Source organism: Ischnura elegans, chromosome 3 (genome assembly GCF_921293095.1).
Source record: "Ischnura elegans chromosome 3, ioIscEleg1.1, whole genome shotgun sequence".
NCBI lineage: Eukaryota > Metazoa > Arthropoda > Insecta > Odonata > Coenagrionidae > Ischnura > Ischnura elegans.
Window position 1 is genome coordinate 5,818,246 of NC_060248.1, and position 25,427 is coordinate 5,843,672.

General features: G+C 38.8%; 2 protein-coding genes across 5 annotated transcripts in view; one reads left to right on the plus strand and one right to left on the minus strand.

Moving 5' to 3' along the window:
- Positions 1-4,451: 4,451 nt before the first annotated feature.
- On the minus strand, positions 4,452-19,557 carry LOC124155373 (probable peroxisomal membrane protein PEX13). The gene is made up of 5 exons (XM_046529136.1): positions 19,386-19,557; positions 18,980-19,273; positions 18,453-18,688; positions 17,475-17,648; positions 4,452-6,922 (listed from the first exon to the last, which is right to left on the minus strand). The coding sequence occupies exons 1-5, from the start codon at positions 19,451-19,453 to the stop codon at positions 6,441-6,443; spliced, it is 1,254 nt and encodes a 417-aa protein (XP_046385092.1). The 5' UTR covers positions 19,454-19,557; the 3' UTR covers positions 4,452-6,440.
- A 313-nt stretch (positions 19,558-19,870) lies between these two features.
- The window catches only part of LOC124155372 (reticulon-4-interacting protein 1 homolog, mitochondrial-like), a 62,845-nt gene continuing 57,288 nt past the window's right edge, over positions 19,871-25,427 (plus strand). For 2 of the 4 annotated variants that reach the window (XM_046529132.1, XM_046529134.1), the window contains exons 1-2: positions 19,871-20,035; positions 20,122-20,227. In XM_046529132.1, coding sequence (XP_046385088.1) covers positions 20,180-20,227 — 48 coding nt within the window. In that variant the 5' untranslated portion in view covers positions 19,871-20,035; positions 20,122-20,179. The remainder of the gene's footprint in view (positions 20,036-20,121; positions 20,228-25,427) is intronic. The other 2 variants (XM_046529131.1, XM_046529133.1) reach the window with 2 other exon arrangements.

The window sequence follows — 25,427 nt, forward strand, 5'->3', positions numbered from 1 at the left end:
ACAGGTGACCTTTCTGACTATTATTCGTTAATATACTAGAAAAAGAAACTTCACACACAGCTTTGATCTTGATAGCTTGATCGTGAAATGTCAATGTACCTATACGATGAACAACGGAGGTGAACACGCCACTGACAATGTTTACATTGGTGTCAGACATTAATCGATATGGTAATAACACTGCTTACAATTCAATCACGATGGAGCACTGATAATTACAACTCTTAGCCGATATTTTTGTACATTGCAACCACTGGCACTGTGATTATCAGCAGAAGATTTACGGGAGTTGTCACATTGACAATAACACAATTTTGGCACAAAAGATGTTTGCACAAATCTGCAAGCAGCGAGCAAAAGCTGTATTCACATTAGAAATATACTCTTAATTTTCAACTTTGGTGAGGTTGTAATTGATACGAAATGAAGAATTTACATGGTGACAAGCAAAATTTACGGGCACTTGGATTTGGCCTTGCAGCCGCTTGCAAGCGAGGAATCACTGCGCGCGGTCAAAAAAGTAGTCCCGACTTTAGTAAGTCATAATGAGGTTATTATGCATTTAATTTAGAAAATATTTGCATGGATGAGTTTGACATAAAATTAAAAACATTTTAAAATTGCACAATTTTAATTTTTCGATAAATCAAGCTCCAATATCAGATTCGCCTTAGAAATTTTTCATACTACCCATCGGAGCGAGTTTTCTCCCATCCGAACGGGAGAAACAGTTCTCTCTACCGAGTTACGGACTTGGGCGGGGAGACAATTTTGGGCGACAACTCTCTCTCCCAAACGAGGCGCCCCAAGTTACCGACTTGCCCTCCAGATCTTTTGGTGGAAGTGATACTGCCACAACCGTGGAAAACCCTCAAATCTTCATGAACTTCGAGATTTATTTACATTTTTCACACTTCCAACCTTTGCCCTTATCCTTTAAGCTCGCCTGTACAGTGTTAATGATAGTGCTTGTACTTTCATGAATAAATGCATTTTAAATTTAACAACAATCACTTCCTTCAACTACCGTTCCCAGACGTCCCCTTTTCCTTTACATTGGTTGCTGTTTCGGTTGATCTTGTGATGTGTATTTCTGTGACTTTCTTGGGTTAAGAATTTAGCAAGGTGTTTTTGTTGTGCCTAAAGTCTTAATTAGGGTTCCCAAACGTACATTTTCCATTTCAGAATAACCATTAAGTCTTAATCTAATCTTAATATGAGTCGTTATGTGAAGCTTTCAGTAATTAATTTTGGGCCAGTTTTTCTCATTGCGGATCTTGTAATTTCTGAATCGGAGATAACCGTAATCTCGTAGCTACCAGTTTAGGATTGCCTGTTTAAGGTGACCTAATGAGAGTTTAAAGGAGATTTCTGCAGCCAAAACTTATTTCCCCATTCAGCATAATTGCGCTGGAGTTCCTTGGAGGAGGAAACGCCGACTCGACTGTCTGTATCGCCAATTTTTTTTGGGGGACCGATACCTTGATAATTATATGTCAGGCAGTATGCCGTTAGCGATAAATATATGATGATCAGGACGCAAATAACTTCTTTTTTACGAAGTAGAGCTAATAAAATACGACTGCTAGCAGACGACAACATCTCATTTTCAATTTCTTGTAAAGGCAATGTTTTTTGTACATGGACTTTCTAACTGGCTGTCAATGAAATTAAAAGGCTATTAAATTGCTTCTTAGTGTTCAATTCAGTTAAAGGCATTTTAAATTCGTTGTTCCAGCGATCAAGTATTGTATTTGGTTCAATGCAATTTCGTAATGCTGGACGCGCAAACACCCACTAGCACCATCTATCGGAGATTCCCTCGCACGGAGCTTTTGGGGCCACCTAGCGGCCGGGAGTTGGAGGGGGCTGGGATTACTTATCATTACTTATCAAGAATCGGGTCCAAGCACACCCAGCCCACAAAGTTGCTAGAACACAATATCACATTTATTGCACTTAAGTTCTCTTTGTGTTAACTTTCTAGCTTTAACCTTTTCCCTACTGTACACGTATACAGTGGAACCTCGATCTGTCGTTTTTCAGGGGGATGGATGAAAAGAACGATGAATGCGGGAAAACGATCAATGCGGGAATGGTTGTCCGGGTTGCCTATGTCCCAGGATCAGCTGGATTTTTGCGAATTATGACATTCATTGATGGATTCAAACGAGATTTCAGCTGATTACAGGAATATTATTACACTATCGAAACACTTAGGTCATATTGTTGATTCGACTTATCTCTCTTTCTAACATCCTAAAGGAACAAGCCGCCTTGCTAAAAAAAATGTTTGCACTCCACTCGGAATTTTCACGGCTATTATGCATTTCTGTCTGATGTAAAAATTATTACCCATCAAATGCCATTTCAAGTACACGTATTTACTAGAGAAATGTTCGTGTTATGCCTCAAACAACTGATTTCGCCGTCGCAGTGATTGGTTATGAAATGGATCAAGAATAAGAATAAAACTAATAAAAATGAAACCGGACTCCATTGAACCCACGCGGAAAACACTCGCTAGTTTTAAGTCAACCCACCCCGGAAAGTAAGGAACCACTCGTGCGAGGTGAAGTTCGGCACTAATGCTATCGCGTACGGCGTAGGCAGAACTTACTGCAGAGGGTGAAGCATGACCATATGACTGCGCGATGAAATTTTTTATCCTATAGAGAAGGCAACTTACCCACTCATTTCTAACAATAAGTAGCGTAGCTCTAGATGAGCAGATGAATTCAGATTGCTAGTCGAGAGAAACAAAATATCCAGGGAAGACATCGCTTCGTTAGCAACTCAGACAAGTGAAACTTGTAGCATAACTCGTAAATTGTAACCAGACGCCCTGTTTTCGTAAAAAATCGCATCAACTGCCGTGAAGCTCTCTATCAGCTGCGAGGATATCGTTATTCGCCAGAAATCACCGCATCGTATTATTCCAACTCTTTCCTTGCTTAAAATGTTTAAATAACGTTAAAAATACGTCATGTTTGGTATCAATCTTTACTGAATTACGTGTACATCACTAATATCTCAATATAATAAAAGTATAATACCAATTACCGAAATTCATTTCTACACACCTTTTGAGCTAATCGGTGATTCATGCAGCAGTTGACCTCCAGAGGTGGGGATATTTGTAGTGAGTCAGCTAAAAAAAAGTCAGTGGTCGAGAAAGGGGGAAGCGTGAAAAAGGTTTCTTTTGTTCTCGAGTAACTTGATATTTTCTTTCCAAGCTAAGGTCTTCGTAATACGATCCCTGCTCGAGCTGGGACCTTTTTTTTTATTTCGGAGAAGAGGAAAGCTTCAGACGGGGAGAGGCGAGTGCTGAATGGAGGGGGATACCGGATCTTGGGAAATGCGATAATGTAACTATCCCACGGCACTCAGCTTCTCCCTATCGTATTTCAATCTCCTGGGGAAGATTCAAACTTTGTGTCTGTCGTTATTAGCCGTAAACATCACGTTGTAAACACTTCGTCTCATTTTCGTCAAACGTTATCGTTACAGGGGTCGAAAAAGGTTCAGCGAGACCCTTCTTAACGAATGCCCTCCAAAAATGCTCCGTCGTACCACAAGAAAGAAGAGTCTCTTGGGGCTCAGTACAGCAGTCATGCTAAGACGAAAACTCCGCCGTCTCGAAGGGTTAAATGAACCTGTTGTCTCAACTGTCAATTGATCGATATATATAGATGCGGGAAAATTATACGACGGGACCGCGATCGTCAAACGATAAATGCAGGAAAACGATACTTCGGGGAACGATAGATGCGGGAAAAAATTACATTGTCTTTATGGAACTTAATTCGGGACCAGGAGCGGCGAACGATGAATGCGGGAACGATAAATCGGGGTTCCACTGTATATACATGTGCAAATATTAACTTATATCTCGAGTTATGTATAAACATCAACGTGGAAATTGTTGCTGTATTAAATGCGTTAATATTGTCCTTAGAACTTCGTTTAAAATTTGGCAATGCTCAGAAAAAAATGAGGAATTCAATTCAAAGTCTGTAATTTACGTGCAAGCAACAATTATCCATTTGCTAAATACATGTAAGCAATGCATAAGTTGACCGCGAACCAATGCCACAGGTATGGTCGTAAACCCGGAAAGGAGGGGGCACAACTACTCTCGGAGCCCGAGATAATGCGAAGTCCCAGCGTGGAGGGGTCGAAAAAGGTTCAGCGAGACCCTTCTTAACGAATGCCCTCCAAAAATGCTCCGTCGTACCACAAGAAAGAAGAGTCTCTTGGGGCTCAGTACAGCAGTCATGCTAAGACGAAAACTCCGCCGTCTCGAAGGGTTAAATGAACCTGTTGTCTCAACTGTCAATTGATCTCATAATTTGAATACCTTTAAAGCACTGAATTTTTCATCATTATTAAAAGGGTATTATTTTACCAAAAAAATTCAATTTCAACCTTTATGAATCAAATGGTTTACATAAAGTACACAGTTTATTTGGTGTTCGAAATGATGTTGTTTCCTCTACATCAGCCTCTACTGGGTCAATGACATGGAGGGTATATCCTGTGAATCAATAATTAAAACTCCAAGAATTATTGGTAGAGATTGAATATATAATATCACTGTCACATTATCTACAGAGGATGTAAGAGAAATATTACATACATCGGTCTAGTTTTAAAAAATGGCTGTTATTGACCCTAACTATGACTTTTCATGCAGCCAAAATACCAAAAACTTCCAGACCTTAGTATGCTCCTGCAATCAAAATGTATTAGTATTGGCTCATTAAATGAAGCACAATACATTGCATGCCAATCACAGCGGGAATGCTTTCTCAAGCTGCCCTCGCGGAATGATAGTCCCACTAAAATAGATTACTTTTCACTCACAAACACATTTTAAAAACATAGTAAAAACTGTAAACTTTAAAAAACTCTACCATCAATGTGGCATAACCATATACATAGATGACTACCTTCCAAAGGTAATAAAAAGAAACCAAATTGTCCATGACCTCAGTAAACAGACAGTTCAAAAAGGAAAATGTGATAAGAATTTATATCTGGCTGCATACACTCCATCGCCTTTGTTTGTGTCGTTACCAATTGAAGCATGATCAGAGAAAATTCTGATGGCTAACTAGTCTCAATTCCTGCATTATGGCTCACTGTGTATGGCACTGCTCAGAGAACCCCTGGCATAGTAAGGTACTAATGCAATGACAACTTCAGTCTTCATATGATCCCACCACTTTGGCTTAACGAAGCAATTAAAGAATCATTAATCGATAAGAGTGTACAATGTATTTTCAAAGCCCAACCATCACATATCACTTAATGGTTCTCTGAACAAAAAATCTTACCATTGCTCTGCATAGCAATGGTCAATTGAGATTTCTAAGTCAAAGACCAATAACTGTGTTTTACGTTTCAAAGTAATTCTACCCTACACACTCTTGACGATTCATGGAGCATTAAGAGAATTTACAACTCAATTTATTTCTTTAGCAAGTCATGTAGTATTGAACTAACTTCAAATTTCACTTTTATTAATTTTTGGTCAAAAGTAAGCCCACATCCTCAAAAATTCGGTCATCAGGCTTAAACAATGTTTAATGTTGTAATTATTTATTGTTTCACCTCTTAAATGTGAATAGCCATAACTATCAGTTATTTCAGGGTATTTATAGATTCCACTGAAAACCCACCCTTTGGTTTAAGCTCATAATGGTAGAATACATTAAACACATTATAGGGATATTTTCTCATTTACAATAATTACATGGAACAATGCCAACATATGTGAAATATGTGGCACAAATGTACACAGATCAGTCATTAGAAACTGTACTCCTACTACCTAAGTTAAGCACTCGAAGAGTTTCCAATTCCACCATGGGTTGCTTTGTGATGGACTTGAGCAGGGGTAAGCAAATCCAAAGTAGAGCCAAGCAGCCAATCCTGAAAATATCCCATTTGCAGGGGCGAAAACTTAACATCCAGAAATTCCACCATGACTACACCAGTAGTACAATTTTCAACACGAGCAAAAATACAATGAGTATATGCTGCCCAAGAGACAAAACAGGGAGACCAAATAATCAACAACAAGAAAACACTAAACGTTTCAGCAAGTAAAACACCTCACACATTTAGTGGTTTAAAAACAAACATGGTAACTGAGAAAGTACAAGAAATGCCTCCTTTAAGTGACCAATCAAAGGAGTCGTAACAATATGTATATCCTCTTCAATAGTAACAACATAATCTCACTCATCGCAGTGGATGCCCAGAGGGGAAGGGCCACTCAATTGTCCTTGCTGCTGCCTCCTCCCCTGTCTGCATCTGCTTTTGATGCCCTCACCTCCCCCTCCAATGTCTGTGAGGGCGGTGCACAGCCATCGCTGAGATCAGGGTCCGCAGAGGCGAGTGGTTGCACCACTGGCAAGCCCCCAGGTGCGGGGTCAACCAGAATGGCATTTGGTGCCATGGCAGCGGGAGTGCAGAGGGGAATGGGCTGGGCAGGTGTCGGCATGACGGGCTGGCCATAGGCTCCGGGTGGTGCGGCTGTTGCAAGTGGAAGTGTGTGTGGCTGTGCGACCAACGGGACGACGGGTGGTGCCATCTGGTACACTGCTTGGCGAGGCCGCCTCTCCACAACACGCAAGTAGTTGGATGGCACGAGGCCCACTTTGACCTGAGGGGGGGGGGTTCTGTGACGACCTTGCCGTGCGGTATTGAGCGGCCAGCACCCACTCCCGACAGTCGGGAGGCTGTCGTGCCTTGGGCGCAATGATGAGCCGGTCCCCAGCAGCAAAGCTCAGCTCCTGTTCCAGCGTGGCTGTGAAGTTGAAGGTTGCGATGGCCAGCTGGCAGCCAGGGTCTCGGCCCAGCACCCACGCCTCATTCTCCTCGCCCTTGAACGGGCTCAAGCCCTCGGGCCCACCTGCAACACAAGCAAAAGTACCAATCCACCAATGGCAATTTGTAAAAGTTGACATTCAAGAGGAAACAAAGCCTTTACACTGAATACCCCACTAAATGTGGGACATTTTTTCTCTAAGAATAATGAGTGAAATTGGTCGTGTCTCATGATTGGTCAGTTAGATTCCAGTCACAGAACATAATTTTACTGAAGGTTATTTAAGGAAATAGATGCTATACATATAAAACACATATGGCTGTGATAAAGGAACTCGCATCATACTTTTTTGTAAATTTTTCATTGTTTAACACTATGAGGACAGGAGCTTTTCACTACCTAGGACAGCTAAGGGTTATTTGACCCCCATAATGTTTTTTGGAATAAAACGCCTTATTTTCATCCAATATTCAGTTTTATTGTATAAAATGAAATGTGAAATAATTTCATTATAAACACTTTTAAACATAATTGAATATTATTTCCAACGTCAAAAGTCTATAACAACTATTTAAAAAAATCATGAATTAAACCATATTTAGCAGTCAATTGCAAATCTAATCATGCAAATACATGCAATCAATACATAATTTGTCTCTAATATTTTAACAATTGGCAAAATGGGTTTACAATATTTGCATAAAAAGTTTTTAAAAATAATTACTTTGTTGTAAATCTAAGATGGAGTGCTAGAGCAAGAAGTAAACTAAACTAAGTAACCTGATAAAATGTTGAAAATCATTAAATTTCATTCAGATTCAGAAAATTTAAGCAGGGAGTTGCATCACTTTTTGTTGTGATGCCATGGTGAGGCAATACTTTTTAGCCCTTTCGCTGCGGCGCATTCTGCGGAAACTTACCCATCACACGCGGCGAAAGCGCTAAGCGCACAGCAGGCAGAAAGAAAAGGTACATTCACAGCAGCCTACCGTGCAAACGTACCTGGTACGTTCACAGCAGTGAAAGGGTTAATAACCTTCATAGCTGTAATTTGGTTCCCTCAGTCTCAGCTAAAGTAAAGCGCTCTTTATTTACAGTGATTTCATTGGTTTGCACCCTTGGAGGTGAAGATATTTGGAAAAACACATTGTTTACTGGATTCTCATTTGGGTGAATTTGTTTCCTCGTAATCATGCCCAAAGGCATTTGGTGTGGAAGATGCAGTCACCGAGTGCTCAACGAAAGAAAATTAGTTCCTAGTCTAGCATTGTTTCTATTTTAATAGAAATCAAATCGGCAATTCCTCTTAAAACATAGATTTTATTTATTTCAGTCATTCTCTTCAACAAGTACGTATCATAGGTATGTCCTGGAGTACATACATGTTTAATTTTTGTAATTATTTCTCTTTCACCAGGTGTTAATTCGTTATATTGACGTCATATTTATACATTTAGTAACTTTTCGTCTATCAATAAAAAGATATTCTTCAATATCAATGTCGATTTCGTTGATTATCATGGAATAATTCCTAGAACCCAATAAGTCAAAGTACTGTGACTTCACATTAGTACTGACAGAGGGAGTGGTGTCATGTTTCTTTTCCAGCTCCACAGATGGCTCTGATGTCATATTGGGAGGTTTTACCCGGAAAAAGTAAGAATTTTACCACAAAACTACCCTAATTTTATCACTTAAATTTACAGATAGTTTACCTGATTACATACAGGTTTGCCATCTTTTACCGTAATTTTATGCGGGTAAAAATAGGGTAATTCATCTTTTCTGCTGACTGGGAAGTCTGTAACTGGATAGAGAAAACTGTTTCTCCTGACCTCGCTATAGAAAACTTGCTCCAATGTGTAGTATGAAAAATTTCTAAGGCAAATCTGATGTTGGGGCGGCAGCCAGTGAAAATGCTTGTAGCAAAGATGTTCACCGGGAAAATATCCCTTTTAAGAACAGCTGTTTCACCGTCTGCATCAAAGGTACTACTTTTATTTTAGTAAGAACATGTCCAAGACCATGGAATCGTTTGTAATCAACAGTATTGTGAAGAGAACTGCCATTGTAAATTTCTGAAGTTCCTCTCAACGTAAATAGGTTGAGTAGTGAGTTGTTTTAGTAAATTATTATATTACTCCAGATGAGACTCCCAGGATGAGGGTAAATAAAAAGTACGTGATGATCATATGAATAAAATGAGTGAAAACTTCGCCTTTGCACATGTGCAATTTGAGGGCGTGCAGAGAAAGAAATGAGAGGAGTGGAACATATTCCTTTTAATTCACAAGATCCTCTGAAGATTAAAGAGTTATAACGATCTCCATGGAGAGAGAGAAGAATATTTAATGTAGGATGAGGGAATTTTTTGCGAAAGAACGATGTCCTGAATCACAAAATGATAATTTTTGTGGCAGAAAAGCTGGCAAATCAACTAAAAACCAAAAACAAATGCTTTTTAAGAAAAACTGGTCATGTGGATATTTAAAGTGTTTGTAATTTTATGCCAAACTCAGTGATGTAAATATTTTCTAAATTGAATGTATAATAAGCTCATTGACACATGCCACAAATCTGGATTACTTTTTTGAAATGTACCTTGCTCAGCGAGGTACATTTCAAAAAAGGCTTCGCTTGCAAGGCTTCGCTTACGCTTGTCACATATTAAATTCTTCATTTCGCATCAATTACAATCTCATCAAAGTTGAAAATTAAGATATAATTCAAATGCACCTTGAATAAATGCTTGCAAAATACAGTAAAACCTCACCTTAACGAACTCCCGCTAAACGAAGAACTCCGTTCAACGAATACATGCTATTGGTCCGGCCAATTGCCTATGTAAACACATTAGTGAAAAACCCCGATGAACGAATTCCTCTTTTACGAAAACTCCCGATCAACAAAATGAAATTTTGGCACGATCGAGTAAAATTCACCTCTCAAATAACCAATTTTTCCGGTTAAATTTTTATTTTCATATTTAATATTCGTAGCGTTAGAGGGCCAATCAGAGACTTCCACTGAATAAGCCAATCAGAATCGTAGTTATTAACCATAACCATAGCCTTCCGTGGTGTGTTTCCCCAGACCCCAACTCGTGGCGAATTGCGAAAAATGTTAATGCTGACTTTCGTAAATAATTCAATGTCCCAATATTTACACACTCAAAGTATATGATATCTAGAGCTATGTACTTCGGTCGCATTCTTTTGACGGTCGTTTAAAATGCTTTACAGAATTACAACGCGTAAATTTTGAGAAGCATTTTTTTTCACTTGCCGCCATCTTGGATAACTTCTTTAAAATTTAACTAAATTACGTAGGATACAATGTGCGAGCTAGATGATGAAAGCCAAAATTTGCCTCTCTTAATTATCTTGAATATATGACTCAGTAGTTACTCTTGTTTCATTCACATTGTTTATTTCAATATCATTTAAAAAATAGGAGAAACTTTTGCATTTGCCGCAATCTTGGATAAAATATATTCGCCCTTAAGAGACTAAGGCCAACATTTCCCATTGATCTAGACGTTACTTGAATTGAGTGCTTTATACTTGTAACGTTTCAATTAATTACTCTTATTTTCACGTCACTTACAAATATTTTATTGATAATACAAACTCGGGAGCAAGGAAACACCCGTCCGCCATAACTATCACAATCCGACTCCCCCTCTTTTTACTTCCTCCCGCGCCGTCAACAATCACAACAATTACCTCACTCCACCTCTGCTGCTTATTATTGCTTGAATTACGTCACACCAAAACCAAAACAAACCACTCAAAATTAGGTGTTACATACTAAAGGTCGGTCTCTGTCTGTCGGTGATTGTAGCAATGTCCTAACGTGATGTGAAGCGGTGTTGATTTTCTCCAGAGGAAAAGGTTTGCGACGGCCGTCAATTGTTGCATGAAGAAGACGACAGTCGCAATTAAGTATGACTTTCGGTCATAATACTGCAGACAATTCTTGCATAACGGTCGGAAATTGTTAACGCTGCGTCCCAGGGGCCTAACTGAAAACGCTCCATTACCAATGTCGATGGACAGTTGTCTTCAACTATCTTTCTAGAGCTGATCCCCATTTCAGGGCCCATCTTGCAGGCGCAAGCAAGAAGTTGGGAATGGATAGCTGAATAGAAACAGTTTCAAGGACATATTTAATGCTCACGAAGCGCTTTTTTTTAATAATGTGCTTCCTGACCGTACTCTAAAGGAATAGGCGGGCCGCGGGGGAAAAATGAGCAAAGAACGTTTTATAGTACAGTGAGTCCTCGTTCTACGTCACCCCGTTTAACGTCATTTCGCGATAACGTCACGAAAATTTTGAGACTGTCACTCGTTTATCGCACCTTTGCTTCGCGTTAACGTCAAGGCTTTTAAATTTCGCGCGAGAAAAAAACACGAAGCAGCGGGCGTTGCAGGTTGTTCGTTTTGTGGGCGGTAATACAGTCAGTCTAAACGAAGTGTAAAACGTTGTGTTTATTGTTAATTGCGATTACGGTTTTAGCAAAAATTTCTGCAAAATGAATTCTTGCGTAGTTGCGCAAGGTTTTACTTATTATAATGGTTTTCAGGAACCTAAAAAGTGATTTCAAGGCATTTTTACGTGTAGAACTCTGAACTTTTGTCGTCACTTTTTTCACCGTGTTCACAATAGTTTTGGTTCCTGTAACTGCGACGATGTTTCAGCGATGATGATGCCCAGGCGATGCTCGCCCGGGCGACCACCATAGTGAAGCCGAAAAGCAAATGCGGGAAGATACAAAAATGGAGAAGGATTTACGTCACTGCTGCTATTGTCGTCAATGAAGACAGGAACTCGTACTTATGCGATAGTTTGGAATTCCCACTGTAAAAAATGGCCCAGATATGATACGCTAATATTTTTTTCGCGTAGGAATTGTGAGGTCTAGGAGCCGATATTCACTTTTAACATTGTTTCTTATGGGATAATATGCTTCGATTAGCGTCATTTCGTTTATCGTCACATTTTTCAGGAACGGTAAGTGACGTTAAACGAGGACTCACTGTACTCCTAAGCACCAATAGTGATGGCTCGGAGAAGTTACCTCCGTTTTTAGTGGGGAAGTACGTGAAACCCCGCTGTTTTAAGAATGATAGAGTCAGGGGTGTATCCAGGAATTTCATTCGGGTGGGTCCAAAACATGGGGGGGAATTTTTGAAAAACAGGGTACTAACTTTGTACTACTAAGTAGAGAGTATTAACACTTAGAGTGCTGGCGACGCACATATGCGTTGCTGGAATTATTACTTTGTTGGGTGGAAAGTAACACTCTGTAGCGTTGCTAGCAGTGAGCATTGACTCATGATCGTATACATTGTTCACGCAAAGCATAATTTAGCCGTCTATAGCGCTCGCTGTCGTGAAACTAGTAAAAGACGTCGATGTGTCCCGAGAACACGTGTGTGTCGTTCGTGAGCCTATTGCGTGCATGTGAACATGGAGAATCCTGGCTGTTCAAGACAACTTCAGGATGAAGAAATTATTGATTTACTACAGAATATTAGTCCTGATGAAGACACAGACTATTCTGAAGATGATGAAACGTATATTCCTCTGCTTCCAAATGAGCAAGGTGAGTGTTTTTGCCATTCTGCGTCCTTTCAGCTACATTTTCTGTGTGTTTTTCTTATTCCTATTCTATACTTTTTCATTTCAAATTATCTTATATTTCTCAATGATAAAATTCTTTCTTTTCTAAAGTTAGTTGTCATTTATCGCATGTTAATTTGGAATATATTTCAATCCATTTCATTAGAGAGTACTTCCGAAGCAGATAGTGCTGAAGACGAAGACGTCGATGATGCAACTGCGGAGAGTGTCCCCGATGCATTCCAAGAGGCTCCTCGCAAGAAACGCCCACGCTTACGAGTGGATAACCATAGCAACATTGGTTGGACAGAGAATGATTGCACACCTACTCTTCCGGTATTTCATGGAGATACTAGGGTGGTGGATGGGGTTGGCCTGGATGAATCGTGCGGGGTAATTGACTTTTTCTTTCACTTTTTTGACGCCGATATTATGCGCACGATGAAAGAGCAAACCAATCTTTACGCCCGGCAAAATATTCGAAGCAAACGAAGTGAAAATAGACTTTCACCTAACAGTAGACTTCATAAGTGGAAAGCCGTAACTCTGAACGATATAAAAAATTTTTTAGGCATCATTCTTCACATGTCAATCAGTGATAGGCCATCTTTATCGGATCACTGGTGCAGTGACCCTGTTGTATCCTGTAATTTTTGCCCAAATGTCCTAAGCCGGGACAGATTTTTACTTATTTTATCAAATTTACACATGGCTGATAATAGCAGATTGAGAAGGAAGGAGAGCCAGGTTTTGATTCCCTGTATGAGGTTAGGCCATTGATTATGTCACTCGTACAAAAGTTCAAATCAACATACAACGTTGGTGAAAACATTACAATTGACGAAGGCATGTGTCCTTTCAGGGGTCGTGTAAATTTTCGTGTATACATGCCCGACAAGCCCAATAAGTATGGAATGAAAATCTTTATGCTTTCTGAAGCTACATCTGGATATGTTTGGAATTTTGAGGTTTACCAAGGAGAAGGAATTGATAATTCAGTGCCAGCTCTGGTAAAGAGATTGCTTGATTCTCTTGTGAATACAGGCCGCACACTTTTCACTGACAGATATTACACTTCACCTGATTTGGCCATGGAACTTGAGAAGTTGAATACAGGTCTAATTGGTACTGTCAATAAAACAAGACGGGGCATCCCACGAGTTCTCTATGAACTCAAATCGCTGAAAAGAAATGAGCAAGTTTTCCGACGGAAAGGAAATGTTCTACTGACACGCTGGAAAGATAAAAGAGATGTCTGGATGGTATCTACGAGGCACAGAGCAGGAATGTCTACTTATACTGACAAAAGAGGAAGAGAAAAAACCAAACCATTATGAGTGATAGATTATAATAAACATAAATACAGAGTTGACCTAAGTGACCAGAGGATGTCCTATGCTAGTTTTAGTCACCGAAGTTTCAAATGGTGGCGAAAGCTGGCATTCCACCTAATCCTAATGGGAACATGCAATGCTTGCGTTCTATATAATAAAATCAAGAAACAGAGGCTTGCTGTAACATCCTTCATACAACAAGTGTGTACAGAGTTGGTGCTGATAGAAGATCACCCTACGAAACGGAATACTTTTCAATGAGCAAGATTATCTGAAAAACATTTTATTGAAAAGATTCCTTTACCAGAAGGAAAAAAAAGTGCTAGACGAAGATGTGTCGTTTGTTCAGAGAAAGGTACGCGAAAAGACGGAACAGCCAGAAGGAAAGATACCAGCTGGTATTGTAAAGACTGTGATAAGGGATTCTGCCCGGGCGAATGTTTCAAGCTATATCACAGCAAGAAAGTGTATGACAAATGATTACTCAATATTGAATGTAACTTTTCATAAGTAGACGCTACACTTTTTTTATGATCCACAGAACAAAAGCTATTGTATATGTTGCTATAATTGATGACTTATTTTGTATAAAAATTGTAAGTTTAAATCAATAAACATAAAAGTATACTTTTTGAAATTTTTTAAAAATCACGAAAAAACGTTTTTTTTTAAAAAAGAGATAACAAATATTAAACATAATGTAATTATAAAACCAACTATGTTAGCATTTAAAAGAAGAATTTTGATACTAAAAAAAGAAAAATAAAATATAATAACTATTTACCTATCAATTGATTTTTTATTAATGCATAAAATGGCCAGCACTGAGCCGTGAACAGGGCATAACCTATTTAGCACTCAAAGTGTTAAACTAATTTTAACACTTTTCATAATCAAAAAAATTTCATTTTTCAAATTAATATTTTGTACCCCCCTGGCTACTCCACTGGCACAGTCTAAACATGCCATGTTTAGACTGGGCCACTGGTGAGAGTGATGCCTCACCCCAGTGGTAGCAGCAAAAATCCATGAATGACAGCGGGATTAATTCAGCGGTGGTTGGCAGGAGTTGATGCACTCATGGGGAAAGTACATTTCTTCCTCGATCGTTGCATGGGCCAGAACATAGGACTAACAATAAGAAATGTGCGCATTATTTTCTTCCCCCCAACTGCACCAGCTAAGTTGCAACCTCTCGACCGAGGGGTCATTTCTGCAGCAAAGCGGCATTACCGTCGGATTTTAGCGGAGTTTTTGGTTTGTCGAATGAATGTAAGGGATCGGCGAAATTGAAGAGGACCATTTTGCAGGTAATGCAGCAGCTTTGCAAAGTTTGGAAGCGTGTCGCACCTGTCACCATATTTAGTTATTTTGCAAAAATCGGCATCATCATCGTGACTTGTTTTACTTGGAGAACTCATGCATGAGGCCTTTCAAGCTGTTTTCTTATCGGGAGTTGTCAATCCGGTTCGCAGTCAACTGCGACCACACGATGGAGAGTGATGACGAAATCCGTGAGTCCTGGCAGGGTCTCTCAAAAGACATGAATATTGAAGGGTTGTTTGATGAGTTCACTAGAATAGATTCAAATTTCGTTATCCGCGAAGCCAGCGAACTGAGGGTTGCAGAATATAATTTCTCGAAAACTAATTTTTCAAAATCGTGACGTATTTTACTTCGAGAACTCCTGCATAAGGCCTTTCAAGGTGTTTTCTTATCGGCAGTTGTCTATCTGGAATGCTATGGAAATGATGCTAGTACAATGAATTATTTACGAAGCCCGCGACTGCAAATATTGCTATGGAGTATTCTGGATTCGACTACTATAAAGAAATGCTGCCACCCACTGAGCTTTAATGGGTTGACGAAGTCGCAACTCGCACCGTTATGGTATAGCGATCTAAATTTCATGATGAAGCTATAATTGGCGCAGTTACCTTAACTTTATATTAGTAATGGTCAAATCTATCGAATTCTTAATTTTTCATTGTAAACTTCACGAATATATGTACTCTATTTCAAATATTGAGAATAAAGGGATGGCCTCGCGCTCACCGCTACGTTGCATAGATTTTTGAAAACCGATGAAAAAGCACGCGAAGTGATTGAATAATACGAACTGAGGCTTCCTAAATGTGGTCTATTGTCCGCGATTTGCATTGCAGCTGAAGAAATAAGCACTGTTTTGAAGTATGCGAAGGTAGAATGAAGATAACGCATGCAGACTTGCTTCAATTTCCGAGCCCCTAGAATGATGCAACGTGCGTATCACCTCCGGGAAACGAACTCCCGATCAATGAAACGGCAAAATTTCGGACCCTTGAGTTTCGTTTAAGAGAGGTTTTACTGTAACTTCAACCAAATATGGTCATAATTGAGAAAAAGCCACAGAAGATACTACACAAGAGGTTGTCTTACATAGTAATTCCATCATATAATGCAATTGACACAACGAAAATATTTACATTAAATATTGCCAGAGGTAGGAGTAAATTATATAAATATTTATTTGAGCCCGGGCGATGAACGACTTCTCCTCAAAAATGGTTCAAGTTCAATGCATAGGTATGAGTGCAATGTCACAGCTCACTCAAAAGAGATGCTGGAAATCTTCCATCCTCACCTTGAACAGTTTATTAATATCCCACAACAATTTCTCACCAGCCTTAACTGCTCCACTTCTTCAAAATGCTCCTCATATACGAGCAATAATCTTCTACAGTTTCAAAGAAAATGTGCCATGTTGAGAGAATACAACAGAACACTGTCGAGATATGCGCTTACTCCATGGGAGAAAGAGATCTGTCAGGCTCTTGAGAGGGACGTAACTGGAGCGCCTGTCTGGGATGCTGGTTTAGAGGGATTACAGACTTGGGTTGGGAGATTGGTATTCTCCCAGGCGACAAATTGTCCCCTTTCTCTGGCAAAAAGCACTAGAGACTTTGGGCGGGCAACAACTCTCGTGCAGGCACTTCACAAAGCTTCTTTCTCCCATTTTCTGGAGAAAACAGAGTTACAGACATGCCCTTCTGGTGATTTTGCATCCGCTTTCATTATTCTATAAAGATTGCTGATAACATCAATGGAGCGTGATTTCATGCATGGATGATTTGCAACACGGATAAACCGCAGCCAGATAGTCGGGAGTCTGCTGTACACAAATTTCCCACACGGGGCAAATTTGATCCTAAATGGAAGCAAGTCATTTTTCGGCTATTCTAATCGACAATGAGAGGATGGAGAAATGCAGATGTTTTCAAATATGGTGCTCCACAACAATGAGCAAGATCAAACGAGTGAGATCAAATAAGGAAACCCTAAGAAGAGTAGGAGAGAGGGAGAGCCTCATGAAAACCTTGATAAGATAACATGAAACAACCTAATCATGTATTTTTTGAGATATGATGACCTGATATAAACAATCATCAATGGACAAATGGATGAAAAGGAAGACTACAAATTAAAGGCACAGAACAGGGAAAGAAGTGAATATGAGAAAAAGGTGTGGAAATGTGAAGAATGTGTAGGTGTGTAAAGATTATACATTAGGAAAATATATTGGGGACTGTGTCAAAACTTATGTTAAAATTCCTAACCAGTAACGACAATGATGAAGTAAAAAATTAAAGAAATGTGATCATTCTGTGTGTAGGTCCACAGCAACGCCACCCACCCACCTGGACCAACAATGTACGAGAGCAGCCTCCACGCAAGATAGGAGCCGCTGATGACAATGCCAATGAAGGCCTGCAGTGGCCACTGGCTCGAGGATGACAGCGGTGCCCCCTCTCCCCCTGCCTTGGCTGCCTCACCCCACACACCACCAAAGGCTGCTTCTTGGCGACGCCAGCCTACAATACAATACAACAGAGATACAAATTAAAAACAAGGCAGAGGAATCAATTATATATGCAGATTGGATTCAATATTCTTGAACAGGAATGACACCATTTAAAGAAATTGTTTGTTTGAGGCGTAACTTTGTGAAAACGATTCATTATTAAAATTAAAAAGAAGAACTTTGTGCTTTCACATGAATATTTATTCACACAACCATGATGACGACGTCTAACGTTGAAACCAAAATAAAAATAAAATAAAAGGGCGTGTAAATGTGTGAATAAATATTCATGTGAAAGCACAAAGTTCTTCATTTTAATTTTAACCATTTAAAGATTAAAACCAAACGCTGGTTTGGATGAATGAGGATAGAGCTCAACTCTGAATTAGCCACAAGCATGTGAAATTCGAACATTCAGTAGTTTAATTCCTTTCCATGGGCTACCACACACTTCTGAGGAATTTTGACTCAGGGTGTCTGATAATTAAGATTTGAGCCCGGGACCCTTCGATCAGCAGCCAAGTCCTCCACTTCCGCAGCTACCACCCTCCCCTTCACTACAGCACAATGCTAAAACATTAAAGGCACTGAATTACTGTCGGGTTTCTCCAAAATTCTTTCCTTTGTGCCACTGTGAGTAAAATAATCCCACAAAAAGATCGGTAGGTCGATTGCACTTTGGCACAATGCAGAAGAGAGACAGAGCATAGCATATGACAGTGCTGTCATGCCCCTAAGGAAACAAAACTCAAAGCAACAGTGCAAAGTTATAATGGGAAGAAATCCTCAGATGTAAATGCTCATATGAACACACCAAAAAGCCTGTGTAACTGGCGGATGCACCACCGCAGTAGCCTGAAGATGGACAATGCCGAGAGAATGTTGCGCAGGTGGCTGAGGTGGTCAGCAACACCAAGGGCAGCACGGAAGGAGGCGTGCAGAGCACCAAGGGTAGACTCGAGCATGAAAGACACCGAACCGAATGCCCTCACCACCGATTCGATCGACTCAAAGGCAGGCCGCGTCCTCTCCTCAGCCAGAGCCACCAGCCTGGAAGAAGGGAAGGCCAATCACTTTTCATACTCAGTTTGATCATCGGGTCAAATATTTAGGAGGATAAGAGACATTTAAATGCAATGACCTTAAAATTATATCTAAATTTGTTTTGAATGAAATTTTTTTGGATTGATATAGGAAATAGTACTGGAAGCTACGTCCGAACAATCTTAGGATTGTCCATCAGCAGTGATGTTGACGCTGCTCACATTGACCATAATAAAACTAAATGTAGCATTTTAAAGCAAGTTTTACTACACGCGAAATAACCAGAGATACTGTTACCTGTTATCAGTGTTCTGTTGCAAGCCATAGGGATATCCACTGTAGGTCCCACCATAACCTCCATATCCGTGGCCATACATGCCATAGGTCCCACCATATCCTCCATAACCGCCGTATCCACTAACATAGCCACTTGTAGATGGGTATCCTCGGTACATAGTAGCCCCTCCCACGATCCCAGGATTGCTGGTAGCCCTGCGAGCTCCTACATTAACAGGCCTCGGGGGCAGCGGAGGGGGTGTAGCTGACATTGCTCTTACACTAACATCAGGCACTGTTGAAGAACTTTGAAGGCTAAAAATCACAGGATGAAGAATTAGCTCTCTAAATGCTATCGTCGATTGAGGCGTTTAATCATAATACATTTGCAAACAAAAATAATCCTCAGTTTTTTCATCTCACTAACCTCAACGAAGGCACCCCGGATCTTAAATTCACTCCAGCAGCCTCCCAGGGTTTTGTGGGGGCACTCATTTTATCATCAAAAAACTAAATTATGGGTGAATTCTCTTTGGAATGTCATGTAACTCACGTATAAACTGCTGATCATTGGACTTTTCAGTACTTAACCTAACGACGCCGATGCGATTGCGACTGTTACAGAAGGCACGCACAGAATTTGAGCAACCGAATGCGAGCGTACGCAATCAGGTCAACAGTTTTATCACTTTATTAGTATTTTATCGTTATTGGAGTTATATTTTGTGATTTAAATCGCATAATTTGTATATTATATCGTAAAAAATGCTATGGATCAATATACGCTCCTTGATTTTTCAATTTTATGAAAAATTTCTATTATCACCGACCTCGGACCTCTGCGAATATTTTTATTTCGTTTGTGGTATTTATATTCTCTGTTGATCATTAAGTGTATTTGAATTAATGAATTTATTTTGAAGAATCATATCGATTTAAGGGAGATGTTAACACGTGTTCAGCGTAAGAAGACTAGATTCTTTTGACATTGTTGGCTCTTGGCCCTTTAACGTAGACAAATATAACCAGGTTTAAACAGCTGATGATCTAATATAACCTGTTTCATGGGGATCCAGAGTAAGATTTGTTTTAACAACATGATTTCATGCGTGGTAATAGCATATTAACTATTTGAATGGATGAATTTTGTCTGTTGTTCATAGGTAAAGCGATTACCGAACGATCAATGATCTACTGACCAAGCACATTAAGCGAACGAGAATGGATGAAGTATCACTTCTTGTCTCGCAAAGAGTGGAGTCTTTACAGGTAAAATTTCGTGATCACACAGTGAATAATTTTTAGCACTAACGAAATTAACATTTCATCAATATAATACCCTCTTAAGGAATTTTTGTTCATGATTTCTTATCCTCTGGAACATTCCTATTCAATTTGTTTTTATCGGAAGGAATACGTCCTACTATCTTTTGTATTTTTCAACAATTTTGAACGCTTCTGTGTGGCTGTGTTTGTTTTCGATACCATTCATTGTACAGCTTGGAGAGTGGGTACACTGCCCGTGAATCTTGATTCCTACGTTTGAATTCTCGTCTTAAAGGGGTAAAATCTTCAATGAGGAACTCCTTTCGCCGTTTCATTTTTTATACTTATTGCTGTTAAGTGTTTGCGCTATAACTACCAATAAAAAAATCATCTATCTCTTATATGAGAGTGTAATCTGCAGTTCTCCATCTAATGTACTTGGACGTCCACATCTCTTTTTTCATTTTGCATGCTTGAGTGGCGATACAAACCCAACATACGCTAGTGATGTTAAGTGAAGGAGTTCTGGAGCAATTCTTGGTGCAGTTGTTGCTAGATACTTGTTAGAGAAAAGACATGGCGCTATTGAACCCACCCTTTAGTAAATCTGGGATGGGAGACCTTTTACTGTGAAATTGTTGTTTTCTTTTCCTTGCATAGGTATAATGCTGGAGATCAATTATAATCGAAGAGGCGGAGATCAGTGTTCCTGTTGAAATATGTCTTATTTATTCATGGAGGGTGTCTCCTCTTCTTTAATCCTCACAATTGACTTTTATGGAACAATTCCTAAAGAAGACCTCGTTAAGTCAACTTCTATTGATTCAGATGACAGCTCACAATGGACACTAAATTAAATTTATGGTTCAGTTACCTGGATACTTATACAGGGAATCTACATAATACCCCGCAACCCACCTAAAAAAGGGTGTGTGTCAGGGGGAGTTAAGATATCAGTCGTTTACATATGTAAAGCAAATGCTCTAACAAAATTACGGCTAGCTTTTATTAAAGTCCAAGGCTCAGAGGAAAAACAAATTCCCATATCTATCCGTTCGGTAAAATATCTCTCTTAAACTATCAATTCTGTTGGATCGAGAAATAAAGTGGGGCTCCAATATTATGTTCTCCATGTTGCTCTTAAAGATAACAATTCTCAATTGCTTTCGCAATCTGAGCCTAGCATGCAGCCTCCGAGTCTAGCAGCTCGCAGCCTAATTCACTCAACATCTGGGGAATGCTTTCTGTAGACGAATGGAGACTAAGGAATAGGTTCCATTGATGGAATATCCCATTTCAGGGTCAATAGTTTGCATTCTCTTCATGAAAAGGGTTGAACTGGAGAAGTGCTAAACATGGTCGGGGAGGAGAGAAAATTGCTGCAAGAGATGTGGAGTGTGGACAGGGCGTGAAATGGGAGGGGAGATGGTGAAAGCAAGCAGCTGTGATCAGGAATGCTGGGTTGGAGGGGAAGCAGGTGTACAGGGTTCATTGAATGAAGAAAGGAATACTGAGTGGAAATGGAGAAAGTTGAATCATTGAGTAGTGATCTATACAAGCGTACATCAGACATATGTATATTTTTACAGACATACATTTTTATAACCCGTGGTTACGACATGTCATCATCCTTGATTCTCCCCTCTGACCAGTTTCAGCAATTCTGCTCCACAGAAGTCTATCTTGGGCCTACCTCTTTTTCTCTAGTACATTATAAAAGATTTTTTGAAAAAAAAATAAAATGCATGATGTGTGTATGTACTTTGCATTCCCTGCCAAAGTTGGTAACTATACTTGACTAATTCACCTTCAGTGAGGTATTAGCAATATTAATAATGGTGTATGGTGTTGTACAATCAATAGGTATTATACACTTCTATCAATTGAGTTAGCTTTTCAAAAATCTTTATTTTTGATCAATAGGTTATAATTTAAATTCATAAATGTTTGCTGTGCTTAGAGATTCTCTCAGACTTGGGTGAAATTGCCATTGAAAGACATTAATGATGTGAAATAATGAGGAGACTCAGTTTAATTTCCATTTATGGAGTCTTTACATTTTTTTATATTTTTTCTTGAAGAAAATTTCTAACCCACGGTTTATGTCAACTAAAACCTCGATGATTGCCTGAAATACTATGTAAATCATCACTGTACATCAAGCATTTTTATTTTAGACGGTGTTAACAAAAGATGAATAGAAAAGATACCATCATCATCATAGAAATTTTGCAATAACTTTAAACATGTAAAGCTATTAGCATTATTGTGAATAATATTTTTGTGGGTTCAGAAGAGGTAAATTTTTTCAGAAATGAAACTCAACTTCGTTACAAAAAACAGCAATGAAAGAGATAGTTGCTAAAATGTGTTGTTTCTATTTATTTTTAAGCAATTCAAAAATATGCCTTTAATATTCCTGGACTAGCTTTTGTACAACTCCCTCACTCAAGCAACTAGGTTACAAGTGCAACAAGCACCCTACAAAAAGCTTCCTTTGTTTTAAACATTATATACATTGTATTGATGATGAGAACATGCAAGAGTGAAATGATCTTATAGCCAGCCAGATGTAGCAGGAGGTGTTCAGCTGGGATGCCCGTTATTTACCATCGCATGTTATCAATCGGAAGTTTGTTTTCAGCTCTCTACTCCTCTCTTCTATCAGCTAACCTTTGCATATATTCACCTTCTCCTTGACATCCTTAGTAATATGTCCTCTGTTACTCATCGTGAGCCTTTCTTCCCCTCCTTTTGCCCTTCGCCAATTGCCTTCATTTGGCCATTATGTGGCAGATTGAGTTAAAGTCCCATCCTCACTTGCGGATGTTTGGTGATATCAATTTTTTCAATTTGTATTTTCAGATTTGCCTATATAAGAATTTGTTGTGTTCACTGTGAGCACACAGGATTTGTTCGCTCAATTTGCTCTTAGTCATAAGTGGAAGCCTCTGTTAGTCACATCACCTGCGAAAGTACAATCTTGGTTTGGAGCAAGATCTATCATCACCTTTCCAAATTAACCCTCAACCATTTTGTCAACCATAAAATGGATTAACGAGAACTTTCAATATATCTTATGATTGGTGATAGACATTGCTACCATCCTTGCGACTTTATATGTTCTTTTAACAGAAATTTGTGTGTTTCTTAACTGAAGGCTTTTTTAAGTTAAGTCACTTTAAGTTTTTATGAACACATTCTCCCCAAGTGGTCAACTGGTTTGTTTAGTTAAGGTAAGTTGTGAATGAGGCCTAAGGTTCTTGACAGTATATACTATGGTACCAATTAGAATTACATCTATGATCTCTGCATTCTATTCACCTATTCATTCTATTCGGGTTTTCACCGCGTCCGTTGTGTTTTGGCGACAACATTTTCGTGGTGAAAACCCGAGTAGAATGCAGAGATCATCTAATCAACTCCGCGAAAATCTTCGAAACTACAAAATTACAAGTATGTTTAAATTCATCGGTAGGACAAGGTAGGTGTTGAAATTACTCTGGGAATAAAATGAAGAGATGGGTATAATTATATGAGTGAACCTCTTTTAATTAACTCCTTTGGAATCACCTCCCTTAACTGATATTTCACAGTCGAGTAGGTGGTGTGCTTTATTGGGGCAACCTGGGTATAAGTCTAACAGAAGCTGATTGATTTCCCTTTGGTGAGAAGAGTTTCATAATGACAAACCTAGGGGTCATTCTATGAATATTGGGACTTAATCTTCTCCCGTGGTAACAGACTTCACAGTTCAATTCTGATCAAAACTTTTCTGGGAGACATGTTGAATAATATTTACACCCATTGATTTAAGTGATCACCATTGCATGCAACCTTCACCTTGAATAATTAAGAATTTTTTGTGGAAGTAAAAGAATTTCAGGGTGATTTCAATAGTCTTCTTCTTATCCTAAATTAGGGATTGTGTTGCTATGCCTGTGTCATAATCACCCTAGTGAAAATGTCTTTAGCATTTCTTTTTCCTATAGTAATCCAACAATGTGAAAGTTTTGTTGTAATAGGAAAATGAAATCAAAAAGAAAGGAAATAAAATTTTCCTTTAGGAGCATAAAAGTTTCCTATAGAAACAAACGTTTCCCTATGTCACATTACTATAGGAAAAAGAAATATTATAGTCATTTTCACTGGGGCAGTATGTCTTTATAAATGAATGTGCTTTAAAGTAGTAATAATGTCAAGGCTAATGGTGGACTTTCTTAAGGCCTCCTCACTTGATGCATTGAAACGTACGAATTTATGTATGAATGCAGGAATGAACACAAATTTATACCGAGTAACTAAGTACTCAACTTGTATGAATGCAAGAACAGAAAATAGAAGCTGTTCTAATTTGGTTCATGCATTCATACATGTTCTGTTCCAGTCCACAAAAATCATTCACACAACCAGACATTAACTTGTACATATTATTGTATCATGTAAAAAGGCCTTTATTGTCTGCATATATCAATTTTTGTGATTTCATTGCTTCTTTTCTTGCATTGGGCAGTTAAGACTGAAAATCTTTCTAAATCAAGGAAGAAATTGAAAAGAAGACCATCAGCACAAAAATAGTGTATGAATGAAAAAATATATATTTAATTGAGTAAATTCGTATTAACAGAAATTAAAGAGCCCTGCTCTGAAAAGGGTAAATAGATTCGTCAATTTTTATAACAGATTTCGCCAAAATATAAGAATATATAGTACATAATTTTAGAGGAGTTTAGAAAAATCAATGTTGGCAGATTAAACCTCACTGATTGTATTGGTGTAAATGAGTCATAAACAATTTATTTTTTTAATGAATCCATCTGAATAAATATTTTTGGCCTAAGTAATTGGATGAATGAAAAATGGGAATGGTGTTAGCTCTTGAATTAGCAATATTTTTATCTGATATAGAGCATAGATGCTCAGATTATTTTGGCTTGCCACTTAATAGAGGAAACTATTCAGATGTGACCGTTGGAAAACATTATTTTCCTTACTTAATCAGGAGTTACTGTGGGACTTCCATTTAGCTTTGTTGTTAGTGTGAGACACTGGGAACCTCCTTGCAGTTGAATGTGAAGGGCATGCGGTTGGAATGCAAGGAACTATCACATCTCCACCACCATATCTAACTGTGAATCAATGCTGTTTCTATAGCATTCATTTTAAGGTTATTCATTGAAAGTCAGGTTTTTGCTCAAGTTTG